Here is an 18,416-nt window from a genome sequence, read left to right as displayed (position 1 = left end):
AGACAGGAATCTTGCCTGTGCCCCCGGCAAAGTGAAAACGGAAGCACCACTGACAGCAGATGAAGACTTGGGTGAGGGCTTCTTCCATTCTAGAGGGAACCCAGCTCTTAAGAGGAATCCTCCACCTTAGCTGGCCACCTTGAACGAGACTCCATCCCATTGCCCTTGCCATCCTCAGACTCACTATCACTGCCTTCCAATGGACCCATGAAATCCTCTGCATGCACAGTGGAAATTGGAATGTTTCTGACATTACTCTCTAAATCTGGACAAGAGATTTCTTTGTCATGTGAAACATATGCAGTGATGTGGCAGAAGACAGATACTACAGCAAAGATGGGGAACCTGAGACCCTCCAGATGCTGCTGGACTACAGTTGCCATGGCTCTTGGCCAAGCTGGCTGATGCTGATGAGAGGTGGAATCCAGCTCCACCTGGAAGGCATACCCATCCCTGCTACGCCAGCAACTGAATGACTTTTCTGACTAACCTGAGCTAGGTCTTCACTTACCATCTCTATCTGAAAGGCTACATCCCAACAATGAGGGGAGAGGACCTCGAGCTGAAAATCCCCATGAAATAAAGGTATGTATTTTGCATATCTCCAGTACTATGGTATAAAAAAAGATTTCTTTAAAATGTGGAATAGCAAGCAGCTGAGAGAGTCAGACTGAGTGAGGGAGTGGGAAATTAATGGCTTCAGGTTTACAGAAAGATCACAGTCACAAAGCCAATTGGACCCAACACAACCAAATCATTAGCAGCAAACTTTTCCATGCAAAGAGGAAATGATAGCACACATGAGGAGAAACTCCTCATGCGCTAACATGCCGTTTGACTAGGGTAAAAGATGCACATATCTCATTAACCAGAAAGTGAGCTGAAGGGATTGACATTCTGCTATGTCTTCATAACAGCCCTGACAGATGTAACTACGGATCTGACTTAATCACACACAGAAATGTGGCAAGTTTCGGCATGCGACACACAGGAAAATGAGTGGATTGTGAACAAACAAGCATCAGAAGCAGTCTAAATATAATCTGTCAGGGAATAACAAACAAAAATAAACAGTGTAAATATCACTATTACTAGCATATTGTCATTTTTGTCACTTTCACTGCAGTCAGTACAACTAGAAGCACCAGGAGGTGTGTTCAGGTCTTCACCCTCAAGCAATTATATCATATTGGCCTGAATATAAGCCTCACCTTTCCCCCAAATTCTAACCGTGAAAAGTTAAAGTGTGGCTTATATTCGCAGCCAGGAGCGTGGGGCAAACAGCACCAGGAGTGCGGCGAAGCAGTGCCAGCCCCGTGCGTAGTCCCCCGCCCTCTCCTGCAAGGCCAGGAAGGGAGAGAGCGAGGAAGGGGAAAGGCAACGCAACACAGCTCCCCACCCCGCCCAGTATGCACACTCTGCCTTCTGGTTTCCCACAGACATCTGGCTGGCCATTGTGAGAACACGATGCTGGACTAGACCCAGCAGGCTTTTCTTATGTTCTTACATTATAATTTTGCAAGGGCAAGATCAGGGCCCTGCTTGCTAGTCCCTCCTCCACCTGTCTATGTTTTGGAATAATGTCTGAAGAAGGGGGGCTGCTGGACACCTGGAAACACGCTGTATGATTTAGAACAGGCATCCCCAACCCGCAGCCCTCCAGATGTTTTGGACTACAATTCCCATCATCCCTGACCACTGGTCCTGTGAGTTAGGGATCATGGGAGTTGTAGGCCAAAACATCTGGAGGGCCGCAGGTTGGGATGCCTGATTTAGAACCCTGATTGCAGAGTGCTCTAAATCACAAGGGGGAGTCCTGCACGCAGAAAGCAGACTTCCCTCCTCAGGCTTTCCGTCAACAATGGGGCATAGTCAGCAACATTATGATAGCGGGGCAAGGGCCACCTGTAGTAATACACAGTTACTGACTCACACATATGTGCATGAAATGGTTAAACTGACCCCTGAGCTCAAGTTACCAGAGTGGGGTCTCAGCAGCCTCTGCTTCCCCCACCCCATCCTTCTCTTTATTTTCTTGCTTCCTGGAACAAGAAGGAGCCATGTGGTCAATTTCTTCTAGCTGCAAGAAAAACCAGGTGAATCGAATATTTCCAAAAGGGAGATTTTACAGCCTGCATCTTTGCTAACTCAAAAACTGCACAATCCTTTTCATAAACAAACCAACTATTTTTATTTTGAAGTTGTTTTGAACCTTCTTTTTTTCATCTTCATTTTACTGCTAGCAGATGGAGACTTGCTTGCTGTAATTTCTGGAAACTCTGAGTAAAAGATTCACTTATTTGCAAAGCTAAGCGTCTATGATTTATTCTAGCCTAAATATTTTTATGGGGAATGTTCATTTAAAGGAGGATGATGGCAGATATAAATCTAACCAAGTTTTTATGTACTTGGAGCAATCAGCATTGTACTACCTCTGCTACCAAAGAGTAAGAATCTCTCTTCCAAATCTCTCTCTCCAACACCACTAAGTGCAACCCTGTTTCCCCCCTCACACAATTGAAATGGTAATTGTAATAGAGCTTCATTAGTAGGCAAAATAATTTCACTTAATTCAATGAGGTTGTGATCTCATGGGTGTGAATTCATTAACTGTCTACTTCTTGTTTTTAAAAAATCTTATTTTAATGTGGTTATGCCAGAAACTTGGCAGGACGAGATGTGCCTGGAAACTGACACAAACTTTAGGTATGAAATGGCTACTCCTGCCAGTCTACTGCTAAGCAGACGCAAGAGGAGGAGGGTATTTGCACAGCATTAAATATCCAAAGTGCTTGAAACGCATTATCCAGCTGTAATTCCTGTAGCAACCCTATGCATGACAGTCATGATTACTCCCCATATTGCTGTATGAGGTTAAGAAATAGGGACTTGCCTAAGGCCGCCTAGTGAGTTGAGGCAAAAATTGAACCAGGGACTTCCTCATTCATTTTTTTAAAAAAAATATATTTATTAGGTTTTTACAAAAAATAAAAGTACATAACCACCACAGAAATAGAGAAAATGTAAAAAGAAATAAAGCATAATCAAAAGTAACACATAGAACAGATCAAAACACAAAAATATAAAATACAGTAAAGAAAAAATCCACCCAACCAAGTACAAAAACATAAAAACTCCAACTTTTTCGATCATACTTAATTAACTTCCTTTCTTGACTTCCTCACGCCTCCCTTTGTTGTGTTCCTCTTTACCCAATCAGATACAGCAAATCCTTACCCTCTTTCAGATCTCATTTCTAATTATTAAGTTCATTCTATTATGTCACCAATCTTTTCTCCTCATACTTGAACACCTTTATAATATTATTTACTTTCGACATAATATCACTTTAATCTTTCCTCCTTTTCTATTACATTTTGCATACTTTTTAAACTATGTCACTAAAGCCTTATTATTTCCAAATCCAACATTATTTTAACATTCATAAACTTTGCAGTGTTTCTGCAGATAGTCTTTAAACTTCTTCCAGTCCTCTTCCACTGATTCTTCTCCCAGGTCTCGGATTCTGCCAGTCATTTCTGCCAACTCCATATAGTCTATCACTTGCATCTGCCATTCTTCCAAGGTGGGCAAATCTTGTGTCTTCCAATACTTTGCGATGAGTATTCTTGCTGCTGTTGTCGCGTACATAAAAAACGTTCTATCTTTCTTTAACACCAATTGTCCGGCTATGCCCAAGAGAAAGGCCTCTGGTTTCTTAAGGAAGGTATATTTAAATACATTTTTCAGTTCATTATATATCATTTCCCAGAAAGGCTTAATCTTTGGGCACGTCCACCATAGGTGAATGTACCCTCAGACTCTTTGCATTTCCAACATTTATTATCAGGCAGGTGATAAATTTTAGCAAGCTTGACAGGGGTCATGTACCACCTATAAATCATTTTAATAATATTCTCTCTTAGCGCATTACATGCCGTGAATTTTATACCGGTGGTCCATAACTTTTCCCAGTCAGCAAACAAAATGTTATGACCTATGTCCTGTGCCCATTTAATCATGGCTAATTCGACTGTTTCATCCTGAGTGTTCCATTTCAACAGCAAGTTATACATTCTTGAAAGGATCTTAGTTTTAGGTTCTAACAGTTCTGTTTCCAATTTTGATTTTTCCACCTGGAAACCCAACTTTTTGCCCAAATTATAGGCTTCTCTTACTTGATAATAATGAAGCCAATCTCGCACTTTGTCCTTTAATTTCTCAAAACTCTGCAATTTCAGTTTATCTCCTTCTAATTCTAATATCTCCCAATATTTCGGCCATTTGGCCTCCATATTGAGTCTTTTCAGAGCCTTAGCTTCCAGGGACTTCCTCATTCACCAGTCTCTTAGCCACTACACTATACGGACTGTGGTGATCACACAGGGTCCCCGGACGTTTGACGGTCTATTGATCCCTGTGCCAACGCTGTGCTCGCTTCCCCGCTGCCACCAACCCATTACTCTCAGGTACACACTGAGTCCAGACAGTTGTTAACATTATACCAAGTAAACAAGTTTATTTTATAAGCGTTATCAAGTTTATGGCTTCTCAGATAATTTTCTTGTCAGTTTCTTAACCTTAGTTTCTTTACCAGCCTATACCTTCCTAATCCCTTCTGACTGATTATCTCAACTATTTGACTGTCTCCTCTTAACAGATTCTCTCACTCTCTCACATCAGACTAGCCCAACCACAGACTTATCCTCCCTCTCTCTTAACTCCAGACTGACTTCTTAACCACTCTAACTCTAACTCCTCCCCTTAGGTTCCTATTGGTTAGTCATTTTACTTATGAACCCAGTATGATGTCACACGCCTAGGAGGGCAAAGGCCACACCGACTCTCTCCTACTGGGGGGGAGATGCTCTGTTCCCAGACTGGCACTGCATCCAGGGGCAACCGCCCATCAAGCTCTGCCCGACCTTGGAAGAGAATAAGCTTTCACAGAAAAGTTGGATGAAATGGAAGAGTGAAGATTATGAATTCACTGGACTTCCCTACTTAAAACCCTGCACAATATGCCTCCTTATTGGGGGGGGGTTGATCGCTGCAGGGTGCCTCCTGAGGATTTTGCCCAGACACCCCTCCAACCCCTGATGCATGGTGGCTTTGTGTCACTACCTTACTAATAGTCTTCTCCTTTGCATCTCAGCCAAACCATAACCAACAGAACTTCCTTGGAATGCCAGCATGGTTCAGGGAGAGTTACAGAAGTGCCACATTTGAAGACCAATTAAGCAGCAGTCGGTAGGGGCCTGAGAAAAGACCCTATCTGTGCGTCAGCATCCGGGCTGTGGAGAACCTTGCCCCATGAGGCTCACCTGGTCCCGCCTCTTTCTGTTTTCTGCTGGCTATCTATTCCAGCTAGCTTCTGCCTTGCTAGGTCAGATAATGTTCCGATTTGAATATTGTTTCTGACAGTCATGCAGTAGCAGCGAGTATGATGGGCTAGAGCTGTGGAGTTATACTCCCAACTCCCCACAGCCGTGCTGCAGCTTAACTGGACAGCACTGGGGCAGAAGGGCAGCAATACTGATAAAAACAAATAAAATTATTTAACCTGCAAGGAAAGTTTCCTCTTTTATTCACAATATTGTCTAATTTGCTTTGTCAGTATTCTGAGAAATCCCTATTTTGGCATTAGAAGCAATCCTAGACAGTAATGTGAAATTTACTCCCCTCCTCACCGGCTTGCAAACTTCTCACTTCTCCACCCTCTTGACCCTTAAATGGAATGGGGAAGCAGTGCTATGGCCTACAGTAGCCCCCAATGGTGTGTCAGCCCTTCACCTCTTCCATCCTGGATAATTTGTGTGGAGTGTGGTAAGAGCATAACAGGGTCATGCTGGGGATCTCAAAGACCCTGACAAGGTCCTCTGGCTGCCATGGTTGAGGGTCCTGCCACAAGAGATTCATTATCTGCACAATATATCAAAGCACTCCACAATTATTAATGCGGTCTTCAAATCTACAGAGCACAATTTGGATTCAAGGCTGCCAGCACAACTCAAATGCTTACGCCGACTGCAAAATGGTATTCATGAATTATGTTGGCTGAATCCTCCAAAGCCTGTTTAAGTTCACGTGTAAGACAAATACACACTCCACTGAAAAGGGATTGTCCTTCCAAATTTGTTGCCAGTCAAACAGCTAAACAGTGGTGTCTACTTCAAAATTTAATTTGTGTTTATCCAGCTTTAAAAGTATTTACACAGTGGGAGCAATGAAAAAAATCCAAACAAACCATTATGGCCGGCCAAGTCAACATATTTCCCGTTATGCAGACTGACAGCAACATAAAGCAGCAACAGGCTTCCACAAATGGCTCTCCTTGCCACTTGCATTTGGGACACATAGATGGCAGTGGGGGAGAGATGTCATACACATCAGTCACCAATTCATTTTCTGTGGATCAGGGCCTTCCATGTGTACACACAGGCACAATACTGACCTCCCTTGACAATAACTAGTTTAATCCCTTCCTCTAAGACATACACAGAGGAAGTACTATGCACCTAAACATGTTCAAAATACTCCAGTACAGACTATGCAATAACCCAGTTTCCTAGCTAGTATGCCTTTCCTCCAAAAACCATTTACAATGAATAGATGAGAAGAAAAGCATCCATTAATTGCGCTCAGGGCTCCTTCTGCTGTTAAGCAGAGTTTGACTCCTATGAATTACCCCTGTGTTCTGAAAACATAGTATGAAAAGAGGGTTTTTTCTTTAAAGCAATTCATTGCCCCGTGGGTGCATGGCAGCACTGGATTTAGGGTGCCGAGCTGAGGGGGCACAACATTGAGAAGTTCCATAACTGAGAAGGTCCATTTGGGGGCACCAAATTTTGGCCATGCACAGTGTGCTATATTATGAAAAATGACCAAAGTCTGCCCCTGGTGAAAGGTGTTTCCTGCCAATACCGTAACCCCATTTGCAAGTAGGGGAGACAGGGGAAATGGCACAGCCCCCACCCCACCCCACCCCGGCAGGAGAATTACAGAGAGCATGAGCTAAGTGCTTTGTTTTTTGTTTGAGAACGAGGATCTTGACAGGGAAGACACCTCCAGACTGTGGCTATTTTAGGGTGGGATTCAGTCACATACCAGCAAATTCCAGTAATGCAATCAGAGTTGATTTGGAGATTTTGTGCAACAAACCTGCACTTCTTGCGATAAGGAAGGTGATGGTGAAATTCATGGGGAAATGTGGGGTGGGTTACATTTGCTTGATGAATGCCGTCCAATCTCCCTGCAAATGAATCAGGATGGAGGCTCAATAAATACCCGAGTGAGGTATTTTCCCAGCCGCTTGCTAAATCCATCCTCATCACTACTATCCCTTCCCACTCCAAATCTATTTAGCTGAAAATTACAGCCACTGTGATTCCAGATACAGACTGTAGTTATGTGCCAATAAGCCACATTTAATTCTATGTGACAGAATTCTGAAATCAACCAGACATAAATGGGTTTATGTACATTTATGATTGTGATCATAAATGGGATTGTGTACAATCCAGAAGTTCCAGCATATTGGGACTTTAAATTCTCACTCGTTCATGCTAATTATTTTTCTGAAGTGTTTACAAATCCATGGTGTTTCCTGTTGTCTCCTATAAACTTACTATGTAATTGTTGGTCTTCTTATTGAGAGGTTTATTTTATTCATCCATAGTTCCTGAATTAAGTCCTTCATATCGGAATTGTCTACCTCTTGAACTCTTTCTCCCAGTTTAGTTATGGGACTCAGTGCAAGTAAAGTAATGCAAGTTAGTAGCTAGTGCCATATTCTGTTTGCATAAAGCAAATATAAGCAGACTGTGTGAATACTGGTCCCTAGGCAACAACAAACTTTTTACAGGACAATTAACTCTTTCCCAGTACACGGTCAAGTTACAGAATAATCAGTTCTTTGCTGCCTGCCTTATGTGGTGCCTTTTGGAAACATAAGCAAAGTTGATGGGTGTCTACGGAGCTATTCAGGGAATACCCTGGGAAGTGCATTGCTACTATTATTATTTTATTAAATTTATTACTGATCCTACATCAGAAAGGCCCTGGGGGGGAGGGGCATGTTACAGAAAAATAAAATACAGCATTAAAAAGATATTTTTAAAAATTACGATCACAATTAGAGTGGGTCCGAAAGATAGATAGAGTCAATGGCCAGGATAAAGAGGCGTGTTTTCAGCATATGACAAAGTCGTACAGTGAAGGGGCCACCTCTGTTGTGAGGGAATTCCACAATTTAGGGACTACCACAGAGACTACTCTGCCCCAGTCACCCTAACCCCAAAACTTCTGGGGGCAGTGGAACTACCAAGATCAGAGAGGGAAATAGGTAGGAAAGGAGGAGGGAATGAGGCAGTTTTTCAGACACAGTATTTAGGGCTTTAAACACTAGCGTGAGCACCTTAAATACTGTGTCCTTTCCCCTCCACCTCTCCCCCACCTCCTGGGCGGCTGGAACAGCACTACAAGGCTTCTATTCTAGGCTGGTAAAAGCCCTGAACAAGAGCAATCCTCGGGGGCGGCAATACGCCACATCATTTTGTTGCAGGTCCCACTTGTCATTTTGAAAACCAGTCTCTCCTTGTTAGCAAACAGAGCGACATATTTTGTTTTGCCTCATCTGATCTCTTCCCTCAGAGGGTTTTGTGCAACCTGAATCAAACTGAAGGTGGCGGGGAAAGTCTGACTCACCAGTTGCTATATTTTCTTTGTAGCTGCACACTGAAGGCTTGAAACCCGAGTTTCCAATGATCTCCTCCCCTTGCCAAGCCAAACTATATATAGCCCAGTGACCACAGGGTAGAATGCAAAAGGCAGTTAGCCCTTAAATCCCACTTGTTTCAATGGGTCTGAAGCGCACTTGGATTGCACCCATCATTTGCTCAATGATCTCCTTGTTATCAGATCAAACATGTGACAACGCAAAAGGCCTGAGCACTGTGCAAGAGCACTTCTTTCTCTAAAAGGAATCAGTGTCAACTGAGTGAGCGATGACCCACAACAGCTTACCTGGTCCACACCCCCTCTTTAGATGAAACAATATTAGTTGGCAAGCTTTACTTTTTTAGATCTTGAAAATATGTACCAGTATTTATGAAACTCAAAGGAAAATGTCTATATGCTGATTCTTGGCAGACCAATATTCTAAATACAGCCATGCCTCTTAAAAAGAGTTCAAAAATAAATGTCAATATTTAATCACAAGTAGCATTCAGGATATGACCATATTTGGAATACAGCTCCAAATGCAAGTATTTACAACATTAACACAAAAGCACTTGGATGTCATGTTTAGCTCCAGCCCAAAGAAAGGACATCAACTTGACAGAGGAAAAAATTGCCATGATGAAGCTCTTGCCAAGAGGCCCCACTTGACAGAGAAAAGTCCTCTGAAGGAAACGTGGGCTAACCAATATATCAGATAAAGTAGTCTCCTTGTTATGGAAGGAGAAAGCACATACAAAAAATTAACTGCACTGTTTGACAGAGCAGCTGGATACTTCAAACTATGCAGAGTTAACTTGGCTTTACTTATTCAACAGCTCTGTAGTTCTTGGATTTAATACGGTGAAAGGTCTCAGCTGAAGCTGTAGAGGGAACAACTTTCACAAAAGCTTTCTCCTGCTGTAATAATGGTCAGGGATTCCTTTTTTAAAAGGGGGTCTGCAAAGGGAGGGGGTGACTATGTTTGCCCATTCAGAGGGAGAGCAGGAAGGACTGTCCTCACTCCAAACTCACTTCATGATGTTATCCTACTTAATGCGCAGTCTGCATCCCAGGAAAATATAGTTCCAAAGATAGATAAATATAGAACCAAAGGAGCTGCTGACTGATCTGCCAACAGCTTAACGAAAAAATGGGCAGGAACATTTGAGGAGCCCACCGCAGCATTTTGTTTGATTCCATCAGCTGCCCATCAACAGAGGAAGTATGGACCAAATTCCACAGCCTTCTTCTGGCAGGAGATGTTGCTCCTGAGTGCAGGAGCAGCACAAGGTGACTGTGAAGTGGGGAGCCTTGCGCATCATGGAGACTCCTGGCATACCCTGGAACCTTAATTTCCCAGGAATTTCAGAACACCCCCACCCGCACAGGAGTAAACAACCTCACTTCTTCTTCTAGAGCCACAAGAGCAGAATATTGCAATTAACTGCTGTTGCTGGTTCTCTCATACAAACTAGCCATTCTTGTAAGGTTTTCTTCAAAATGAATTTTTTCTCTAATCCAGTGGAAAATTCCTGTCCTGGTACTGAGATTACCATTTTACCACTGTAGCTGTGCTTTTAGCAACTGCATGATGCGGAAAAGATAATAGTAATGGTTATCACTAATTTTCTGAAAATTTTCACATCAAACCACTGTTAAAGCTAAAGGAGAGCAGGCTATGCCACTTTTTCAGGTTAACCAGTAAATCTATTCATTGTTCCCAATGTTCTTGAAAAGTTAAAATTCAATTAGAATAAATAAAAAAACAATATAACTTTCAAGTCTAATTGCTAAGCACTATTGTTCAGAACTGGGGTGGGGAATCCTTGGTCCTCCAGGTGTTATTAGGCTCCAGCTCCCATCAACCCCAGCTGTCATGCAACATCTGGAGGTCTGCAGATTCCCCTCTTCCAAATGTTTATCTTGTGAAGCCCAATTCCATACAGGGTAAGACACACCTGAGTTTGAGATCAGGCTGTTAATACAGAAGGGGCTTCACAGTCTCTCTCTACTCTGATCCCCAGTTCTCATTTTACACATGGCAAACTCTTGCTATTATTTATTTATTATTAAATCTATATGTCACCTTTCATCACAAGATCTAAGGTGGTTCACAGAATAAAATGAAAGATAAAAACCCAAGTAAATAATTAAAACAAAAACAACAAAGCAATAGTCCCCCTTCCCACAGACACATTTAAAAGGCTGTGGGATATTAATCAGCCAAAAGTCTGGTTGAAGAGGAACATTTTCTCCTGGTGCCAAAAATATATATATAATGAAGGCGTCAGGCAATCCTCCATGGGAAGAGCATTCCACAAACGGGGAGCCACTGTAGAAAAGGCCCTGTTCTCGTGTTGCCACCCTCCAGACCTCTTGTGGAGGAGGCACACAAAGAAGGGCCTCAGATAATGAACACAGAGTCCAGTTCAGTTTATATGTGGAGAGGCAGTCCTTGAGGTATTGCAGTCCTGAGCTGCAATGGGTGAAGAAGAATCTGAACCATGATCCAAATCAAACACTCTGATCACTGAAATTTTCCTCCTTTAATGCAGTATTTCCATTAGCTGTTCACCATGGGCAAGTAACGGTTCTCTCCAGGCAAGCAGCTGGCACTGATCTGACTTCCTTGCAGCCCATCAGCACACTTAGGTGGGCTCATAATTCTGGTCCTGCTTATCTCCAAGGCAACACTAGTGGACTTCAGATCAGAGCTTACTGCAGGGCTGGGGACCTTTTTTTCTGCCAGGGGCCACATGCTGGTGGCAGGCCAGGCCAGAGTTGGTGGTAAGAGGGGTCAAAGCCTGTTATAGGCATGGCTGGAGCCCCAAGCAAGCAGGCACTCATCTTCTCTCACTCTCTCTTTTTTTCCTTTGCCTCTTTCTCCCTGCTGGAGAATGGAAAAATCACTCTTGCTGGAAGTCTGGACGGATGACTTGCAAAGGGCTTCTCTCCTCCTCCCATCATTCCACCCATTTCAGGTTTCTCCCCATCCTGCATGAAATTAGGCAAGGTGAGCCCCTGAAGGTGAAGGTTCTCACCTGCTGGACACACCATCCAACATATGCCACTGGCCAAATTCCACCACGATCATCTCCCGTGCAAGGTTCACTGAAATGCATTGGAGAGGCATGGGTGCCCCTTATTTCCCCCCGAGGTGTACTGTTCTCCAGTTTAGGAGCCACCCGCTCTGAAACACTTCCGCTCAACTCTCACTGAGAATGTGAGGCGGCACCAGCAGTCATACAGTGCAAGGCTGCTTGTGGACTTGCAGCTTAATGCAGTGACCTCCTCTCAGAGGATGCATCCGTCATGAGATAATAGGTCGACAATGGATCAGCAAATGTTTACAATTAAAACACTTCTGTTTAACTAAAGTGTCTTTCTTCCCTCTGGAGCCAGGAGAAGCTATAAGAGATTGTGCCCAGGGGAGGCATCAACATCCTGTTAAGGACCAATTCGGCCTTGGGAGTCAGTGTTCTTAAGAGCAAGTGACCCTGGATCGATGCCATTTTATTTTCTTTCAGGAATAAATCTGGGCAGCAGAATAGCTTTGTGATTGTCCACTCAGCCAGCCATGTCAGATTGATCAGAGATGGGTAAATAGAGAGCAGCTCAGGCTCCATCCACCATCCAGTTAAACTGAAGGGTTTAGATTCAAGACAATCTAGTCAGTCGGACAAACACAGTGAAACCTAAAGGCAGCTAAGTATCAGTGGATTCCAGAGTTGGACTACATCACATTATGAAGGAAAGGGCTCCATTACTGTACTGTAAGTTATTTTTTACATATTGTGATTTATTTATTTATTTATGTTTAAAAAAAGGAAAAAATTGTGACATGCAGCTCGATACTACACTGATTTACCTGGAGCTAAATGAACACAGTGGGGCTTATTTCTAAGAAAACATGCTAAGGATTACACACCTAAAGTCTAGGCGCTCTAGCAAAACTAGACGGTAGGTTAGGGTCATTAACTCTAGTAACGGCAAAAAACAAAGACACCTAGAGAAGAAATAACACGGAGGGAAAGACACGAAAAGGAAAGACAGTTGATAAGGGGAAGGAAGGAAGGTTAGCCAGCAAGAAAGAACAAGAGGCAAAACACAGAGGGAATAAGAAATGATATTTCAACTATGGCTAACAGAGAAGAAAGGCTTGTGTAAAAATAAGTAGAATTATTAATATCCTGCAATTGCCAATGGAAAAAGCCTAACTGAAGGAAATACAAGAGGATCAGTTAACTAAAAATAGACAAAAGACCAAAGTAACATTCATGGACAAAAACAACAACAATTCAGTAGAATTGTAAAAAGAGGAAAACAGTACACACCAGAAAGAGTTTTCCTAAAACAATGATTTGAAGAATGAATATTCTGTTTCTTTCTCACAGTATGCCAGGAAGCTTCGTGCTATAAGAACAGAACTGGAAGCCGCAGTATATGTAAATCAAAAGGCTAGCATTTGCCAAACTTTTTCACATCTTTGTCTGTTGAGATTTATCATGGCTCTCACATTTAGCTTGCAACTCTTTACCTAAGCCAGGTTTAAACTCTTTTAGGCCTACTGGGGAAATGCAATAGATTGCAACTAATATAAATATCCCTATTTGGGCAGAAGGGACCGAATATAATCAAGGCTATCTGTCATTTAAGCTCACAGGAACCACATATGTATATAAAAACGGGAATTCTTTTAAAAAGAGGATCAAAGCCAACACATACCCCTTATTGCCTTAAAATTAAATAGAGCTTTTACTCTTGACTATATTTTGTCTCTCAGTTCCAAAATGATTATCTGGCTTCTGGCTCACATGTAATCAGAACCTCACATTTATCTGGATTTAGTCAACCATGTGTGGAGACACCTTAAAATCGTGAAGGAAAAATAGCTGGCCTGTATGCCTTAGGCAGAGATCCAAATTAAACAATGCAACATAATGTGTGTGGACCAGAATGCCTGATCAAATCTGTCCAGCACACAAAACAATCACTTTACTATGTGTGGGAGGTTATGGTGATGGTGTTAATTTTTTAAGAAAGGTGCTGCAGAGAAGCATGAGCGGTGAGATCTCCGCTTGTAAACAACATGCAGCATAATCCCACAAATGTCCAGTGTAGCTGGACCAAAAGGATTTATGCCAACATACAGCCAGATCCTAATCGTGTTAAAAGATTTCAATGCGCTATAGTTTTCCTTAGGACAATTTACAACCTTAAAAGTTCCATTAAGTCCCAGTTCCTTTCAGTCCATAAATATAATTCAAGAAACTAGGTAAGATAATACCTTTTTACTGGACTCATCTCCCTTGATGGACAAGATTCTAACACCAATGAGAACCGGCTCCTTAAAAGAGGTTTCCTTTCTTCGCTGATTTTTGTCTCCAAGAACAGCAGGCTTAAATGTTTTGCTAATGGGTCTAAAAATAATGAAACTTTCCAGTATGAAATGAGGCAGCATTCTTGGAACCTCCTCTTTTAAATAAATCTCATAGAGACTGGGGTTGTCCATATATTATTCAAGCAATAAAATTAACCAAACACACAGGGAGAATTTCTTGTGATTTCTTTGGAGAAAAGAACTCAAAACAAAATCTGCTTCCTTATTTTTATTTTTATTTTGGTAGCGTACCAAAACAAAAAAATACAACCAGCAGCCTGAGTTTCCATGCTGTTCGCATAGAGCAGTAAATAAGGTGCATCCCTACCACTTCTTAAGGAATTAGCATTTCAAAAATACACCACTTTCCCCCCCTGAACTCCAAGCCGTGTCTAATAATGCAAGAAGCAGATTGTCTCCTCTCGTTTCCTTAATTTGTTTCATCTAAAAGCAATTCACTCAACATCTTGTCGCCCTCTGGCAGCTCAGTTTACTTATCCACACTTAATTTCTCATTTGGACCAAAACAAACTCCTCCAAACTGCTACTGGCTGAAGGGAAGGGAAGACAAGGAAAAAAGAGCTCCCTGTGTAGATTTACCAGGGGATGATTAGCTGTACCTCTCCATCTCTCCACACACAAACACAGAGAGCTTGAGACAGGCGGTTGCTGAAGGGGGGTGGGCCCTGGACATGAAGGAATATTCCACTGGGAAAATATCTTGTAAAAGCTCCACTGCAATGAATGGGAGATGTGTGAGACCCCTAATGTTGTCAGTGGGGCTTGCTCAGGATGACTTTCCTAGAGATTTGCCTTAGGAGATCCCACAAGCACATGCATTGTCTTTGGCCCTGTCAATGTTTTGCGAGAGCAGGCAAGCTTCTGAGTAACACGGAACTATTCCCAAAGCATCTATTGTTTTCAGAGGGCGGTTTCATTATGTCTGCTTTGCTCTGAGTGGAGCTGAGTAGTTTGCACTACTTCCATTCAGCACAAAGGAAATTTGATGGCGCCTGAAACTTGTATAAAGTCATTGGTCCAGTAAAACAAAACGTGTTCTTATCAGTTCTCTCTTTCTCTCCTTCTGTCTCTCTTTCACATGCACACACAGACGTCTCTATTGCCTTTATATCTTTGCCTTTGCCTTTCCCTAGCCAAGCAGTGGTGTTGCCATTTGCAAATGCCCACATCTTTGCTCCAGTCTCTTGCCCAAATGTTCCATCACTGAAAACCTGAGCAGCAGAAGGCTTGAAAAAGAAAAAAAAAGCAGCACTTTCTACCAGTTACTTTAAAGCAACATAAAAACACAGGGATGCTCTCTTTAAGAGCATTGCAGAATAAAGTAGGTGTTTGGAGAGGGGGGAGAGAGAAAGTTGCTGAGAAGTGAGGGAATCCCCAAAAAACCGCGAAACCCCAGAAGCTCAAACTAATAGCAAAAAATTGCTTTGGACCAAAACCATCAAAATCCACAAAGCCCCTTCAAGAAAAATCCTCGACCCTATGAAACGCCCTGTCGAAAGAAATCTTTCTGCTTTTGGGAGGGGGGAATCAACAGTGCCTTCTGAACCCCCCCCCCCCAAGAACGAGGGGGATCAAAAGCAAGGGCGGAGCGAAGGCGACTAGATTCCTGCATTCATCTGGACATTTATGGCGCGCTTATCTGGAGCCGCGGCTCCTCCAAAGGCGTCAAGAGTCAACAGCAAAACGTGCGTGGCAGCAACACCGTCAACACGCGAGAAAAGTCCACAGAATTCGGCCCAGCAAACAGCCCTGCGAGCGCAAGAGAAGCCAAGGAGGGCGAGCGGACAATCACAGAGCTGTAGAGTTGGAAGGGACCCCGAGGGTCATCTAGTCCAACTCCCTGCAACGCAGGAATCTCAAGTAAAGCTTCCTTAGCAGATGCGCCCCCCTTCCCGCTTCAAAACCTCCAATGAAGGCTTCCGAAGCTTTGTCTGTTTATGTCACCCTGGTGCCCAAAGGTCTAGATTTTTGGGAGCAGTAACTTATCCTAATTCGCCTCCTTTCTTGGAAGTAAAGGCCAGTGAAATTCTCTGGACTCTTTACTACCAAGAAAACGAGATCCGTTGGGAGAAGCAGCTCCTGGCTCCAGCATCCCGGCAGGAGAGATCAAAGTGTGTCCAACTTTGCGCTCAGATCCTGCCCGGCCCTCCCCGGAAAGCAAACCTGGCAGACCTTGATCCCTCCCCACCCACCTGCGAGGGGTCGTGCCTCTGGGTCAGTAAGAGAAGGACCCACAAGCGAAGCCCGCCACCCAGAAAGGAGAAGCTCCTGCGCAGGAGATGGGATCTCCTGTTCCAAGAGGCGCCCGGGGCGCCGAGCGGGGATACCCGAGCTGGAAAAGCCCCGATCTGTATTCAGTACCCGTTCCTCCAGGTGGCAGCTGCAAACAAGGGGGCTTCTTCTCCCTCTCCCGGGTGACCCTTACACCAAACAAAGCAGGGCACGTCGGGCAGGATCCACCAGGGGAACCGAGGCGAGGGGGCTCCTGCCAGCCTTCTTGTGGAAACCAACGGAGGCGTGGACCGGGTTGGATCATGCCCCTTCGTTCGGGGGCCAAGAAGCCTCCCCGCCTCCCGGCTCTCCTCTCCAAGCCAACCGAGAGAGAGTAAGCAGAAACGACCCCGTTCACCTACGCAGCCCTGTCCGAGGGCAACCAGAATCGATGGGCTGCTGTCCCGCTGGAAGGAAAGCCGGCCCCAGCCCTCCCCGCCCCACACACCCTGGGACCGGATCATGGGCCACAAGCGAGAGGCACCTGCCAGCCTCGACAGCGCCGGGCGCGCATTTGCCAGAAGCGCCCTCCGCCTTCTCCCTGGCGCGCCCGGCTCCAAGAGCCTCTGCCTGGAGTCCGAACCCGAGCCAAAGAGGCCCGTCTCGAACCAAATCGTTTCCGTGCGTTTGAAAAGAAAAGCGGATCGTGCACCACAAGCGCGCGCGCGCAAATAAAGCGCCCCAGAGGGAAGCAGGTGGCAGCGGCCCCTGGAAAGCAGCAAACCACCCTCAACTTGCTTTAGCTGCCTGTACCCAATCTCCCAGTCTGAAATATTATCCGGGGGTGTCCTTCTGGGAGCATGAAAAGCCGCTAAGGTTTATTTATAGAGAGGGAGGGAGGGAAAGTCTGCCGATCTTCAGAGGACATGTAAAAGGGGGAAAGGAAGGCACCTCGGCTGGATCGGCGCGGGGAAAGGATCCAAAGGAACCCTAGAAAGAAGCCGAGCGAGAGCCGCGACCCGCGAGGCAGAAGCGGAGCGCACCTGACTGAGCTGCGCCGAGGCGGAAGGTGCCGGCGATGGCGAGGAGGCTGAGCCAGCAGAGCACTCTTCGTGCCGGCTTCTTCGTCATCGTCGGGCTTGGATCTTCTGCTCCTTTTCGGCAGGGACCAGGAAGGAGGAGACTCGGAAGGACGCTCTCCTGGGCTCGCCAATTACATGGTCCAGGCGGCGGCCTCGTCTCCCTCCGCTCAGCGCCCGCGATGGCAAGCGCGCAGCGTCCGAGTCTCGGCTCGCCCGCGCGGAAGGTGCGCCGCCGGCGGGAAGGCGCGCTCGGCCCCCGCCAAGCCGAGGACGAGGGGAGCCCCTCTCGGGTGGCGCAGTCTTCTCTCCCGGCCGCCCCTTTTAGGCGCTGGGCATGGCCTGCTGCTCTGGAGCGGAGGACCTTCCCAGAAGCCGTGACCCGCAACTCCCAAAAGTTGTTGCCACAGTTTTCAAAAGGGCAAAACAAGCCGAAAACCAGAAGATCCCAAACGCCCCAGCGGGGCAAGGCTCCTCTTCCGCCGCTCCCTCGGAGTCCGCTTCTCCGCCGGCTCCTAGTCCACCCTCTGGCCGCCTTTCCTCGGCTCCCTTCCTCGACTCCCTGGGTGCGGAGAAAGAGAGAGAGCGAGCGATCCGGGGCGGGGGGGGCGGCTGCTGCTTTGCTTTTAGTTTATTTCCCTGCCTCCCGCTTTCTCCCTCCAGTCCAGGAGCTGCTGTAGTAGTAAAACCTCGGCGCGTCGATTCCCATTGATTCCCAGGACTCCGGCTGCTGCCCAGATTAACAATCCAGCCGGCCGAGCAAGCCCCCCAAAATCCCCAACCCAGAAGGAGGAGGAGGAGATGATAGGCTGGAGGAACTCAGCGCTGCCCCCGCCTCCTCGCTGCCTCGGAGCGGAGCAAGCCCCGCCCCCTCGCCCCCCCAATGCTGGGATCAGCCGCTCTCCCCGCCCCCCCCCCGCCCCCCAAGTACCCGGGAAACACCTGTCAGGGGCGCGCGCGTCGAGCGGGGCGCGCGGCTGCTGCGCGCAGGTTACCATGGAGCA

At 45.4% G+C, this 18,416-nt stretch overlaps 1 protein-coding gene across 3 annotated transcripts in view; it reads right to left on the bottom strand.

The window, feature by feature from the left end:
• The window catches only part of ERBB4 (erb-b2 receptor tyrosine kinase 4), a 779,780-nt gene extending 762,172 nt beyond the window's left edge, over window positions 1–17,608 (bottom strand). For all 3 annotated transcript variants that reach the window (XM_081904442.1, XM_081904441.1, XM_081904443.1), the window contains exon 1: window positions 17,377–17,608. In XM_081904442.1, coding sequence (XP_081760568.1) covers window positions 17,377–17,464 — 88 coding nt within the window. In that variant the 5' untranslated portion in view covers window positions 17,465–17,608. The remainder of the gene's footprint in view (window positions 1–17,376) is intronic.
• Between the last annotated feature and the right edge of the window lie 808 nt (window positions 17,609–18,416).

Source organism: Podarcis melisellensis (assembly GCF_964234715.1).
Source record: "Podarcis melisellensis genome assembly, chromosome: 1".
Classification (NCBI taxonomy): Eukaryota; Metazoa; Chordata; class Lepidosauria; order Squamata; family Lacertidae; genus Podarcis; species Podarcis melisellensis.
This window is presented reverse-complemented; position numbering and strand designations above follow the sequence as displayed.